At 37.3% G+C, this 14,297-nt stretch overlaps 2 protein-coding genes across 71 annotated transcripts in view; one reads left to right on the top strand and one right to left on the bottom strand.

Annotated features, from left to right (window-relative positions):
- Nucleotides 1-12,580, top strand: part of LOC127805981 (uncharacterized) — a 90,464-nt gene extending 77,884 nt beyond the window's left edge. For 12 of the 25 annotated variants that reach the window (XR_008024298.1, XR_008024299.1, XR_008024308.1 and 9 more), the window contains one exon: nucleotides 12,088-12,580. Coding sequence is in view for 12 of the 25 variants with exons in the window: in XM_052342873.1 (XP_052198833.1) it covers nucleotides 12,088-12,189 (102 nt within the window). In the remaining 13 variants the exon portion in view is untranslated. Of the gene's footprint in view, nucleotides 1-266; nucleotides 537-1,263; nucleotides 1,530-12,087 lie in introns of those variants that run through there. The other 13 variants (XR_008024307.1, XR_008024303.1, XR_008024300.1 and 10 more) reach the window with 9 other exon arrangements.
- The window catches only part of LOC127805979 (uncharacterized), a 93,465-nt gene extending 80,174 nt beyond the window's left edge, over nucleotides 1-13,291 (bottom strand). For 4 of the 46 annotated variants that reach the window (XR_008024262.1, XR_008024280.1, XR_008024265.1 and 1 more), the window contains exons 1-2: nucleotides 13,143-13,247; nucleotides 12,979-13,039 (exon numbers count right to left, since the gene is read on the bottom strand). Coding sequence is in view for 7 of the 46 variants with exons in the window: in XM_052342862.1 (XP_052198822.1) it covers nucleotides 13,143-13,235 (93 nt within the window). In the remaining 39 variants the exon portion in view is untranslated. Of the gene's footprint in view, nucleotides 1-247; nucleotides 3,194-6,376; nucleotides 6,444-10,878; nucleotides 11,227-12,974; nucleotides 13,040-13,142 lie in introns of all 46 variants that reach the window. The other 42 variants (XR_008024295.1, XM_052342862.1, XM_052342856.1 and 39 more) reach the window with 35 other exon arrangements.
- Nucleotides 13,292-14,297: the final 1,006 nt, after the last annotated feature.

Genomic DNA, 14,297 nt, shown 5'->3' with positions numbered 1-14,297 from the left:
TTGTACCTTGAAATAAAATTAGAGACCTATGAAAGACATTACTTCCCATATATCTTTATATATACATTGTAACAAAAATGTGATATATTACTTGGCCACTGAAATATACAAAACAACATCACGGTCTAACTTGAAGCAGCCCTTTCTTTTGTTGCATAAACAAACTTAGAGCAAACAGAAGATAAATTAAACAAACCAAAAGGATCTATGAGTACTAAAAGAAACGCTGTTGTTTCCTATTTCTAACCCGTTGATATGTGTGGCAGTTTGCCTGTGTTCCTCAAGGCATAATTCTTTCACTGACTGTTTAGATGGAGGACCTTGACGCTGCGGCTAGTGTGTGAGCCACCTTGTTTTCTGCTCAATGAGTGTAAATGATTGGCAATTGCTTGTTCCTCAGAAGAAGTATGATATCCAGCACAGACGTTTTTGTTGTCCATTGAAGCTCTTGAGTCCTGACTAGGGCCTGTAGAGCTCTTGACTTTTAATGAGCCAGTCTCAGATTGCATCTTCACCATCTTCAGTTTTCTTCTCTGGTAAGTGACTCTTTAGCTATCTCCACTGCAGCAACTAAAGCAGAGTTTTTCCTTTACCCGGGTGATTGCCCATGTCACTATTCCATTACGGTTTCTAGATATAGTTCCACCATATGTCTTCCCATTTTTATAACCTGCATCCACATCGACCTTGAAGCTTCCAATTTCTGGATTGCAGCTCATCTGACTGATGATTGGGTTTTGATTTCTTGAAGTTTCTTTGCCTTTATCTTCTGGTATGCCTTGGTGTTCAAACCAGGCTGATCCAGAACATTGCATTCTCCCTTGTGTAGTCTAAATGTTCCTCTAAGCCCAGATTTTTTCAAATAGAACTGCAACAAAGATTAGCCATCTGGTCTGATCCTTTTTCCCTTGTATATTCAACCTTTTTTGGGTTCGCCATCAAGTTCAGCATCCTTGGACATCACAAAACATCTATCTACCCGAATGCAGCCCCCTTAAGTGGAACCAAGCTGCTCTGGCTACTTCAAAATGTACAAACAAATGTATATAAGCTTTTAACTTTCGCTCCCAATCTCTTCCACAATATAACATCTCCAAGCTAATTCTTGTTTGTTGGTAGGGTATTTGCTCCTACTCTCCAATTCATCATTTTCAGTCTAATTGTGTCCACTTTCCAGAATCTTCATCCAGTGACTAACTGTGAGAGATGAAAACAATTCCTCTAATATGCCTTCCTCTAAATGCGATTTTCCCAATCTGGCAGGTCTTTAATATCTGCTGGCTGCCTTAAACCTGGGAACTTGCTTTGAGGTCTGAAGGAGATCATTGAAGGCATCCATGGATCTTCCCACACACTAATCATTTCTCCATCCCCTAGCAGCAGCTTAAATGATCCTCTAGATCAGGTACTCTTAGTTTGGAGGATTGCTTTCCACATTGCGGAACTTGAGGAATTACTCTCAGCTGGAAGGCTCTCTTTCTTTTTGTGTGGGGCCTAATAAGAAGGCTTTTACCTCGACAGTATTTTTGGTGAGATATTTTAGTCAATAAGCTTCTTGAGCATGCTAGAATGAAAAGTTAACCTTGTACTCTACACAACCGTAGAGATAGACATTGAAATGCTAGAATGAAAAGTTAACCTTGTACTCTACACAACCGTAGAGATAGACATTGAATTGTGCATATTTTTAGCATTTGTCCAGTGAATTTTTTATCAAGGAAAAAATCAAAATTGGGTGATTGTAATCTAAGTTGAAATGTTCTGAAAGCAAGGCAGTGGAAGTATGTTCTCTTGACTAGGATTTCTAAGACAAGAAATATGAAACAAGAGGTACTAGAGAGAATAAATTCTTCTCTTGCACTTTCCATTGAGCTGATCACATGTATATCTACAAGTTTGATAGCTATCTCCTAAGAAATCAAAACACAAAAAAAACCATCTCCCATAATCAAGGAGATTCTTATTTCTTATCTTCTCCTAACAAACCTATCTTCTTGTCTTCTCCTCTAACAAACCTAATCTAATCACCGAAAATACAGGAAATAAAGAGATAAATATATAGGCAAATCTTAAATCTCCAACACTCACTCTCAAGTTGAGAAATAGATGTTCATCATTCCCAACTTGTCAAGAATAAATTCAAAGTTAGGCTTGGGTAGTATCTTTGTGAGAACATCTGTTTCCTACATTTGAAAGGAAATGTAACACAATTCAATCCCACCTTCTTCAAGCTCGTGTTTGATAAAGCTCTTGTCGGTTCTAACATGTTTCATTGAATCATGTTGTACCAGATTATTCACAATGCTTATGTTAGACTTGCTATCACTGTAGAGCTTTGTAAGGGCTAAAATAGATATTTGCATATCATCCATTAGTCTCTCTAGCCAAATAACTTTTTTTTTTTCTGTAAGTGAGATTCATAGAACAAAAAAACCAACGCCAAATCGGCTACAAACCAAGGCCAAGGCATACCCCAGACCAACCAAAAAAATCAGGGGCAAGAACACAACAACGATCACCTTCTGGGCTAAAAGAAGAAAAAATAAACTAAGATAAGAAAAACATAGGAAGAAGCAAAATAAAAGACATTATGTACAGAAAATAAACAAAAGCCTGGGTGTGATCGAAAACAACAATCCATCTCAGAAGAACAAGCCTGCTATGCTGATCACGAGTAGGAAAACTGAAAACGAAGCGAGCCCCAATTGGAGAGGTTGCATCGAACACAAGGCATTGGAGGACTGGCGCTGAACAAGAGACTCTAGGGTCACAGAAGCTAGCTCCCAACAGCAAGCAAGCAGCAACTCAATGGAGAGGTAAAACCTAGTCCCTCGGAAGTCGCCAAACATGACAAAGAGCATAATTCTGAATAGACAATCTGAATCGAAGAGTCGTCAAGCGGGCCCTCACAGCACACTGAATCTAATGGGCCAACTGAGAGGCAGATCTCTCCTGATCACGAAAGCACCTGTTATTGTGCTCCCTCCAGATGAAATACACCAAAGCATGAAGCATCAATCTGTTCGCCACTTGCCACGGACCCTTGCCACTCCATCTTGTAGTAGCCCAAAGCACACTAGTATCCCATCGACGCCAAGGCTAATTGAATTTCTTTGATTTGCGAAAGTTTTTCAGCCCCTCTTTGGAATAAGGACACTCAAAAAAAAGGTGACTGTGCATTTCCGTATTCATCCTGCAAAGGAAACATTTATTCGGAAAAGACAAAAAAAGGTTAATACAATCAAGTGTAGAAAGATGCTCCCAAATCGCTAACCACAAAATAAAAGAATGAGCTAGAATACACTCCAGTGACCACACGAGCCTAACCGAAAAAACACCATTCGCAGTCGGGAGCCAAAAATTCTCGTCCCTACGCTGAAAGCGGGGAAGGCTAGGAAGGTGGTTCCTAATAAGTCTAGCCAAATAACTTCACATATGCCTTGTGCAATAGCTCTAAATTCTACTTCAGCCCTACTCCTAGCCACCATTGTCTACTTCTTGCTTCTCCACATGACTAAATTCCCCCACAGCTTTGTGCAAAACCCTGAAGTTGACCTACTATCTTCCATGTTACTAGCCCAATCAGCATCTGCAAAGCCTTCAATATTCCTCTTTTTCCTTTTTTTTAAAACATCAGTCCTCTTCCTGGAGTTCCGTTGAGATATTTGAGGATGTGTCCCACAATATCTAGATGTTGTTGAGTTGGGGAATGCATATACTGGCTAACAATACTTACTGCAAAGGCAATGTCAAGCCTTGTGAGAGATAGATAGATGAGTCTTCCAACTAGCTGCTAGTACTTTCCCTTGTCCACAGAAGGATCATTTTCATCTAACTTCCACTTCTAGCCTTGTTACAGAGGAGTCCCAATTGGTTTGCCACCTAATTTCCCGATTTCTCTTAGTCAATCAAGAGTATATTTCTGAACAAATTTGGTTCCTAAAGTATGGAACCTAGAAACGAGAGATTGATTTGGTGGAAATCCAAAACATACTTGATTTCTCATGAAATAAGAATTATATACAGCTTTCTATGTTATCAATTCCTAATTTCTAGCAGATGATAAGCAACATAATTGAGAATATTTACAAGATAATTTACAAATCTATTCCTATAATTTCTCCTACTTGATTAGGAGTCTTATCTTGTTTTTTATCCTTTTATTTCTCCTCCTTTATCTTGATGCGCCAGCCCACAACTGAAGCCCACATCAATTGCAGTCTCCTTCTTTGCTTTGGACTCTTTTTACCTTGAGGTTCCCTCGGATCCTAGGACTCTCCAACAATTTCCGTTGAGAGATGAAAATACCATTCTAGTTTCTCTCAATTTCCATACCGAGAAAATATCTCAAGTCCCCCAAATCTTTAACGTCGAATTCTATTTTCAATTGTTGCTTGAGCTTCCAGAGTTGGCATGTGTCATCACCGGTAATGTTAATGTCATCTACATATACGATCAGTATGGATCCTTTTCCTTTTCCTCTTCCTCCTCCTATCTTGATGAAGAACATATGGTCCGCTTGCCTTTGCTTGTATCCGAGCCAAATGAGTGTTGTACTAAATTTTTTAAACTAAGCTCGAGATGACTACTTCAGACTGTACAGAGATTTTTTTAATTTACATACTTTCCCTTTCTTTTCTTCAGATTTGAATCCAGGGGGGGATTCTCATGTACATTTCCTCCTCTAACTCGCCATTTAGGAATGTGTTCTTTACATCAAGATGATGGAGATCCCAGTCTAGGTTGGCTACCAAAGATAAAAGAACTCGAATTGTGTTTAGCTTTGCTACCGGTGCAAATGTTTCCTCATAGTCAATCCCATGGGTTTGAGTGAAGCCTTGAGCAACCAGTCATGCCTTATACCTTTCAATGTCTCCATTTGCCATATACTTAACTGTGAATACCCATTTACTCCCAACAACTTTCTGGTTCACTGACAAGTCTACAACTTCAAGTGCCATTCATGGATAATGCTCTCATTTCTTCCAAAACTACCTCCTTCCACTTTGGTTCTTTGAATGCTTCATAGATATTATTTGGTATCTCAACACTATCAACCTTAATGGTGAGTGCAACAAATTGTGGAGACAATTTTGAGTAAGCCAAGTAGTTAGAAATAGGATATTTTATACATGTTCATACCCCTTTTCAAAGAGCAATAGGCAAGTCCAAATCATCAACAACTCCTCCTTTATCAGTACTAGGAACCTGCCCCAAATCCAATGATTGGCCTTGTTGAGAAGCACTCGGTCTTCGTGAATAAACTAAGGTTGGTTTCTCTATAATTGGTTCTCCCCCTACATTAGTTACTTCAAGTGTCAGATTAAGGCTAGTTTGAGGAACTAGACAACTTTTAGTGGGAACTGGAGGAGAGATGGATGGATCCCAAGATCCATCTTCTTGGGATTTCTCCCCCTGGAGATTAGTAGTGGGGTAGAATGACTGACCTTCAAAGAAGGTTATATAATAGGAAATAAGGAACTTTCAGGTGCTTGGAATGTAGCATTTATACCTTTTTTGGGTAGTTGAGTAACCAACAAACACACACTTGAGAGCTTTGAGCTCGAGGTTGCTTGGATTTGTTTGAGAGTTATGAACATAAATGGTACACCCAAACACCTTTGGTGGTAATGAATCGAGGATTTTTGTGTTTGGGAAGTCATCAAGGAGAATCACAAAGGAGTCCGAAATTTAAGTGTCTTGAAAGGGAGACGATTTATGAGGTAAGATGCAGTTAGGACAACTTCTCCCTAATAGGAATGTGGGACTAAACTAGTAAAGATCACGAAACGAGCGACTTTTAATAGGTGGTAATTTTTTTCTTTTAGCCACTCCATTTTGTTGAAGAGTATAGACACAACTTTTGATGGTGAAGGCCATTGGTGGAGAGGTATTGAGTGAACTCTTGTGAAAAATACTCTCTCTCATTATCTGTTCGTAGAATTTGGATAGGTGTTTGGAAAACAATTTGAACTAACATATGGAATCGTTGGAATACAGCACAAGTGTTAGACTTGTCTTTCATAAGATACACCCAACAAACTCGAAAATGATCATCTATAAACATAATGAACCATCGAGTTCCAGTTAGGGTCGGGATCCTTGCTGGTCCCCAGATGTCACTACGAACTAGATGGAAAGCTTTTGAAGGTTTGTATGAGCGGGAAATATAAGTACATCGGAATTGTTTTGCAAGGACACATTCTCCATAATGGAAGGAAACATTCTCTTTATTGATAAACAAATGGGGATACAACGCCTTTAAATAAGAAACGGTTAGATGACCTAGACGTTTGTGCCGTAACATGACATCAAAACTAGACACTACAAGACAAATTATGTGGTAGCTGATATCTAAAGGAAGTACTAGAAGTACCAGTTATTGAGAGGTAGTAGAGACCATCCTTCTCAGCACTGCCAATCATCTTCCCCGAAGACCTATCCTAAAATTCACAATTACACAAGAAAAATGTCACTATGCAATTCATGTCTTTTGTCAGCTTATTAACAGATAATAAATTGTATGTAAGCTTTAGCACATATAACACATATTTCAACACCAGATTTGATACACAAATCATCCATTATCCTACTGTTGGTGACATCTTCCCATCAGTCACCCACACATGAATTTCACGGCTATTTTTCTCATAGGCTTTAAACATATCTTAGGATCCGAACATATGATTTGAGGCCCTATATCAACTATCCAACACCGATCTGATAAAGATTTTGAGAGCAACGAATGGCTTATGTTACCTCGTTGTGTCACAACTATCGCTGAAGTTTGTGAGGGTGTAGGATCAAACTGGGGGAAGAGCCTTGTTTGGTTCAGCAAGTTTTGCAAAAATTCAATTTGCTTAGCTGAAAAATTGAGACTGACAGTTTGCCCAAAGTCTGATTTTACTACCTATGATGCATGGTGATGCCCTCTCTATTTCTTAGGCTTCCAATTGGAATGCTTTCCGTGGATCTCCCAGCATACTTGTTGCAGTGATCACACCATGGCTTCCCTTTTTGTTGTTGTTGTTCACGATTTTGAATTGCTCATCCTTTCTCACATTTATTAACAACCAGAGTAGAATTTTGGGTGATTTGTTCCGAGTTACAAGAGTTGCGCATAACTCTCTTTCTATTCTCCTCCATCCGAACTTCTACAAATGCCTCTCGAATGGATGGAAAAGGCTTGGATCCAAGTAAACGTCCCCGCACTTCATCTAAATCTACATTGAGTACTTGGAGGAAATTGAAGACCTGTTCTTTCTCCTATAACTTCTTGTATTTTCCTGCATCGATCTAATAGCTCTACTCAATTTCATAGAACAAATCCATCTCCTGCCAAAGTTCAATAAGTGTATTGTAATATTCAATTGCAGTCATGGAGCCTTGATAGGTATTTCGAATTTTGGACCTGAGTTCAAAGCACTAAGAGGTGTTTTCTATATCCGAGTAAACCTCTTGCATAGCTTTCCATATCTCTTTCAAAGTTTTGCAAAATAGATAGGTTCTACTATGCTTGGCTTCGTGGGATTGATGAGCTAAGCCATCATGATCAAGTTCTCGGCCTCCCATGCTCCATAGTTCGGTTTTGTCTCTAATAGTGGGTAAGATTGCTCCCGTTAGATGTCCAACCTTGCCTCTTCCTTTGATCACAAGTATCACAGATTGCGATCATTCTCGATAATTCACTCCCTTAAGTTTATGGTGAATGATTTGCAGAGATAGGTTGTTGACTAAGGGTGATGGTGATTGGGTTATTGGATTGACAGGTTGGGCGGCGGATGATTCTGCTAAAGTCAGCTGGTTTCTAGCCATGTTTGGATGGGATTAATAACCTGAGGGTACCATAACCGGTGGCTCTAATACCATGAAACAAGAGGTACTAGAGAGAATAAATTATTCTCTTGCACTTTATCACATGTATATATACAGGTTTGACATCTATCTCCTAAGAATTCAAAACACGAAAACAATTATCTCCTATAATCAAGGAGATTCTTATTTCTTATCTTCTCCTAACAAACCTATCTTCTTATCTTCTCCTCCTTATCTTCTCCTCTAACAAACCTAATCTAATCACCTCGAAAATACAAGAAGTAAAGAGAGAAATATACAAGCAAATCGTAAATCTCCAACAAACATTTCTTATCATTGTGTCTATTTATATTTACAAGAAAATTTTCTCATCTAATTGGCCAAACCATGTTGACTTAGCTTTTTGTTGTTGTTTATTTTCTCTCAAATGAGTCTTAGAGGGGATTGAGTCCGCAAATAGTCCTTGATAATTACAGGAATTTGTGCAATCACATTCAATTAACCAATGTTGTGCATTTTTCTATAGATAATTGCTAGAACTTAAGTAGTTAAGATGAACTCAACTTCGATGTCACATATGTTGAAGAACTATGGTGTTGTAATGGCAACTATGTCGCAGTAACCCAAAGATTCCAAGGCACGAAAATTCTCTTTCCTTAAGACTTTGTTTGTCCCAAACTATAATGCACAAGGGATCCAAACAAGCCTCCAGGATACAATGGAATCAAATGTAATGTTTGTTGGCAAATGTGCAAACACAAGAGGCTTTGTATTATAATTCTGCTGTAAAAGAATACAAAGAATTGCTCTTTAAATGCACGAAAACTATGAAGTTGTATGTAAGAAGAATAAGGAGAGAAAAACAAAATAAATTCTCAAGTGTTTTTAATCCAAGAATACATCAATCTATTTATAGATAATGTTACAACCTTTCACCAAATGTACAACCATTCATACATGTTACAACCCTTTACCAAAGGTTACAACCAATTCCTTTTGAAAAATTTTCCAATAATCCTCCACCATTTTTAAAATGGATGAAGTTTTGAAAAACTCTTGTGTAAGTTATCCAAACTTATGCACATATGAAAGTGTCTTTTGGACTTGAACCTTCACGTAGCGAAAGCATTTCAAATGTCAATCAAGGTGGCATGGTAGACAAGCTTTGAACCAACGACCCTATCTAATTAATCGGAAATAACTCACGCACTCGTTTGAATGTCCTTATTGTGTTCATAAGTACCGATACCTGAACAGGCCATGTGTCCCATATCTTGGTTTTCCTTTCATGAATATCTTGAGTAGTTTGCCAAACCACTTTGAAGATAGCACCATCCCCGATATTCATATAGGTAGGGTTATTGAAAATGTCAAACATATCTAAAGCATTTTATAGATATCTATATAAGCCTATTAAGAGCAAATTAGCTCAACCTCCCATTATCGATACGTTTCCAAACATTTCTACCTTGGGATTAACTTAAATGTTTGCAATCACTCGTATAACGTATTTTACTCATTGAACCTAAGATCTTGATGTTTTAAGTGTTAGGTCGAGTTTCCATCATTGATGATTATGAATTGGCCACAATTTCATTCCCTTTAACGTTTTAGAAACTAAATCTCTTGTAAGGCCTTTCGTCAAAGGATCCACTAAGTTTTGACTTGACTTCACATAGTCTACGGTAATGACTCCATCAGAGATCAATTGTCTAACCATGCTATGTCTTAACCCAACGTGTCTAGACTTGCCATTATATATTTGGCTATATGCCCTATACAATGTAGCCTCACTATCACAATGGATAGAAACCGGAGGCATAGGTTTAGGCTAAATAGGAATTTCAATCAACAAATCCCTTAGCCATTCTGCTTCTTTACTACATGAAGCTAATGCTATAAACTCCGCGGCCATGGTGGAATCCGCTATACAAGTTTGTTTCTTTAAACCCATGATATAGCATCTCCACCAAGTGTGAAAATCCATCCACTAGTTGATGCATGATCTTCTCGATCGATGATCCAACTAACATCCCTGTATCCTTTTAAAACTAGAGGATAATCGAAGTAATGTATGTCGTAATCCATGGTTCCTTTTAGATATTTTAGAATTCTATAGACTCCTTGCCAATGAAATAGGCTTGGATTGCTTGTATATTTACTCATTTTTCCAACGGCGAAAGCAATATCTAGTCTTGTAGATGTCATAGCATACATGAGACATCCAATAACTTGAGCATACTCTAATTGAGATACCGCTCTACTAGTGTTATTCTAACATTTGGATAAATGGAGTAGATACGAACATGCAATCAAAATGATCAAACTTTTTCAACACTTTTTCGATATAGTGTGATTGAGTAAGCATGATCCCAGTATCCTTTCTTATGATTTTAATTCCCAAAATCACATCCGCAAGTCTCATATCCTTCATATCAAAGTTGGATGATAATAATGACTTAGTAGTTTTTATGACTTCTAATTCCATTCTGAATATTAACATATCATCCACATATAGACAAATGATAATACCCTTAGGTCCATTAAATTTGCTATACACATATTTGTCTGATTCATGGATTCTAAATCCATTGGCAACAACAATTTTATCAAACTTCTCATGCTATTGCTTAGGTGCCTGTTTAAGTCATACAATGACTTAATCAACTTACACGTCTTTCTTTCTTGTTGTTCTTTGAAGAGTTTTGTTTTCCCTCCTTCCCTTTGTTGGTAACTTTTCCGTCCTCCACCACATGAACGTTAGAAAATTGGCCATTGTTTTCATTAGAGTTATTCATTCTAAAGTCCTCTTCTATTCGAAGACGCTGGCCCAACTCCTCAAGGGAAAGAATCATTGTTTCTATATTTCTGATTCTTTTTGTAATCTTTCCAACTAGGAGGAAGTTTATCAATGATGAATGATACAACAAAGGATTCGTCCATTTTCATGTCATGTCATGATGAAATTGGTTATAAATGTGAACTATTTCATGAAATTGTTCAATTACCTTTCTATTGTCCACTGTATGATATTGATGAAATTTAGAGGCTAGAAATTCTTACTTGTGGCATCCTTAGACATGTATTTAGCCTTCAAAGCATCCCAAATGTCCTTTGCACTCTTCTTGCTATGGTATTGGTCAAATAAAGCATCCGACATGGCATTGCAAATGTGGCCTTTGCAAATGTAGTCATCTTGATCCCATGTCTTCCTTGCCCTTTCATTTGCCAAACTTTTATCTTCAGTTTCCTCCGGTCTTGGTGTTGTAAGCTCATATACCACATTGAGTGTGGTAAGGAGAAAGTGTACTTTATTCTACTAACGCCGGAAATTAGATCCTTTAAACCTCTTCAATTTCACAAAATCAATAGCAAAATCCCATAGAGAAGAAGCTGGTGGAGCCATCCCAACTTCAAGAAATAAAGTTTTAAGATTGTTAAAGAATTGTGGTGTTGTAGTGGAAAATATACTGCAGTAACTCGGAAGATTCCAAGGCACGAAAACTCTCTTTCCTTAAGATTTTTTTTGTCTCAAAATATAATGCACAAGGGATCCAAACAAGCCTTCGAGATACAATGGAATCAAATGTAATGTTTGTTGGCGAATGTGCAATTTCCGACAATAGACCCGAACATAAGGAATTTATAACAAACACAAGAGGTTTTGTATTCTAATTTTGCAGTAAAATAATACAAAGAATTGATCTTTGAATGCACGAAAATTATGAAGTTTTATGTAAGAAGAATAATGAGAGAAAAACAATATGAATTCTCAAGCGTTTTTAATCCAAGAATACATCAACCTATTTATGATAATGTTACAACCCGTTTCAACCATTCATATGTGTTGCAACCCTTCACCAAAGGTTACAACCAAATCCTTTTGAAAATCTCTCCAACAACATATGTATTGCTGATAACATCACCAAAAAGAAGACAGTGAAATGTAACTATTAGAGCTCCTCAAGATGATGTCAAAACCATTTCTTGCATTACTTCATTGTATTTTGGGAGGAGATGTTTCTGTAAAGAGCCAGGGATCAAAGCAGAAAGTTGCAGAGGAGTCTTGCCATTGGAAAAATCCCGCGTGGTATAATTTGCATTGTTTTCATGTTTGTCTACATGTACTTACTTTTCAGAAACTAAAGTTTTTCCAATTCTGTTTTGTGCTAGCAAAGAAGTCATTCCTATTTTTGTTTTTCTTTTTTTTTTCAGCTACGTAAATCGTTCCTGTTTTTGTTTGATGGTAACACTACGCCTATATATCCACAGGTAGCAGAGATGAAGTCATCTCAGAAGACACATCTCATTTCCTACTGCATGGAGCATCGGTTATGGCATGACGCAGATTCTCATCAGCTCCAAAACTTCTAGTTCTATGTCTATCTACATTCAGTATCATTGACCTAAACCATATGTGGGCCCCCTGTTTCAAAAGTATTCAAACTTATCGTCTCAAATGACAAATCAAATAATTTAGTTTCTAGCTGCAACATCATGTCATCTCTAGCTCCAGTAATGCCATTGATTATAACACTGAAGCATTTAGGTAAGGTTCCTTAGCCATGATGAAATGCATAATAATGCTAGGTGACAATCACCTGTCTAAGGTAGAGATATTTTCATTTTCAATCACTTTCAAACCTTTTAATAATAGCAAATTAGATCCATATTATTCTGTAATTTGAAATCCTAGTTTACTTGTCTACCAGCAAGGATTAGGTGATAAATCAAATAGAAAATTAGAACCGAAATTGTGAAAACAATAAAGACATCACACCTCGCATCCATATATGCCTTCCCCAAATAGATGCATTGAAGCAACGCAAGCCATGCGAGTACACAAGGATTACATATAAATTAATCGTGCACGTAATGTTGCCAAATGTATGAGGTGTTTATGTCAAATGAATTATCAAATGCAATGATAATGTTTCTTATTATTTTTGCGATCACAATTATGATTATAAACGGTTATTTTCCTGATTAGTTGCCAGTGATTATCTTTGTCACTAATTAAGGAAGGAACCTTCCACCATTTGTTACTATGTTAGCAAAGTAATTAAAAGAAAGAAAGTTTTCTAATAGTTCAGCATCTTGAAAAAGAAGACACAGGAGCATATGGCTAAACTTGAAATCATGGCAAGTTGAAAGCTCACATACATGAAGGAAATTCACTTGGAATATGGGGCAAATCTCACAGATGAATTCAACATTTTGGTAACTACAAGAACATCACAGACAATACAAGATTAGGGTCATTTAGAGTTCACTATATCTACAACCAAGCCTGAAAGTTGAAAAGGAGAAGAGATAAATGTAAAAACCTGTTGCAATAATGAGCACAGATCAGTTTCAGAAGGTTCTTTGTAGTTTTGATGGCTTGAAAGATTTATCCCCATCTTTATACACTTATTCATCTTCACCCAGTGATAACTAAAGGGTGGTCACCACGATGCCTTACTTAGAAGGGAACTTGAACCACAAGAAGTTGCTAAGTCAAGAAAGGGACAGTTCTCTGACATTATCAGAAAGAATAATGCTATAACATGGGCTTGTCCTTGTGACGAAGCTTGTTTTTTTTCCATGAGGAAAAGGACACTACTGCATGTTAAGTTGCTTTGGATTGGAATTTGTGATCATTGTTGTAAGGTATTCAAACACAAGGTGAATTTGCAATTTTTCCTCTCTAACAAAAAGGGCTCAGGTTGTATTAATTTTCTATTACTGGCTTAAGCAACAATTCTGCTATTTCTGCTTCAGCAACAACTATTCTTGTCCAATTACAGTGCATTTCTTAAACTTAGGCTGAACAAGAGATCATGTGATTAAGCTCCAAATCTAGAGGACATGGAACATTCGGGGCTGGACAAGGAACCGATAAGCATTCCAACTAGATAATACCAGAAACAAGTCTGTCCACTTGTCGCCGCTTATGTATTCCCATTTTTAACCGAAGAATGTACAAAAGCTATTTTGCACACAAATTGTGAACCTATTAACTATTTTGTTTAAGAGCACGAGATATTTTTATGTCTGGGATTCGGGTAATTGATTGTCTCAAAGAAGAATGGTTGCCACCCCTTTTAACTTGTTTTAAGTTAGAATTAATTGGTATAAACAGGGTTCACCACTTTCATGATCTTTACGTACTCATCATAAAATTTGGATTTCCAACCATAATTTCACTGGAAATTTTATTTCATGGGGGTAAGTTGAAATTTTGGCACTTGAGAGGTACTGCAAGCTACATTTGTAGTAGGAATAATATACTTGAGCTAAAAACGGCAGGCGAAATGATAAAAATATCAAATGCAGGACACAATTTGCTATTTTGGAGAGTACTGGATTAAACAAGCACATTAGTTGATTTTACATCCTTGGAAGCATGGCTCCACACAATGGAATTATTATCATATTTTGAGTATGACTTGGGGGCAGCATATAGAATTCGATGTATGACTGTTGTACTAATAATTTTC

Source organism: Diospyros lotus, chromosome 7 (genome assembly GCF_014633365.1).
Source record: "Diospyros lotus cultivar Yz01 chromosome 7, ASM1463336v1, whole genome shotgun sequence".
NCBI lineage: Eukaryota > Viridiplantae > Streptophyta > Magnoliopsida > Ericales > Ebenaceae > Diospyros > Diospyros lotus.
Note: the sequence above shows the minus strand (reverse complement) of the source record. Positions and strands in the feature narration are given on the sequence as shown.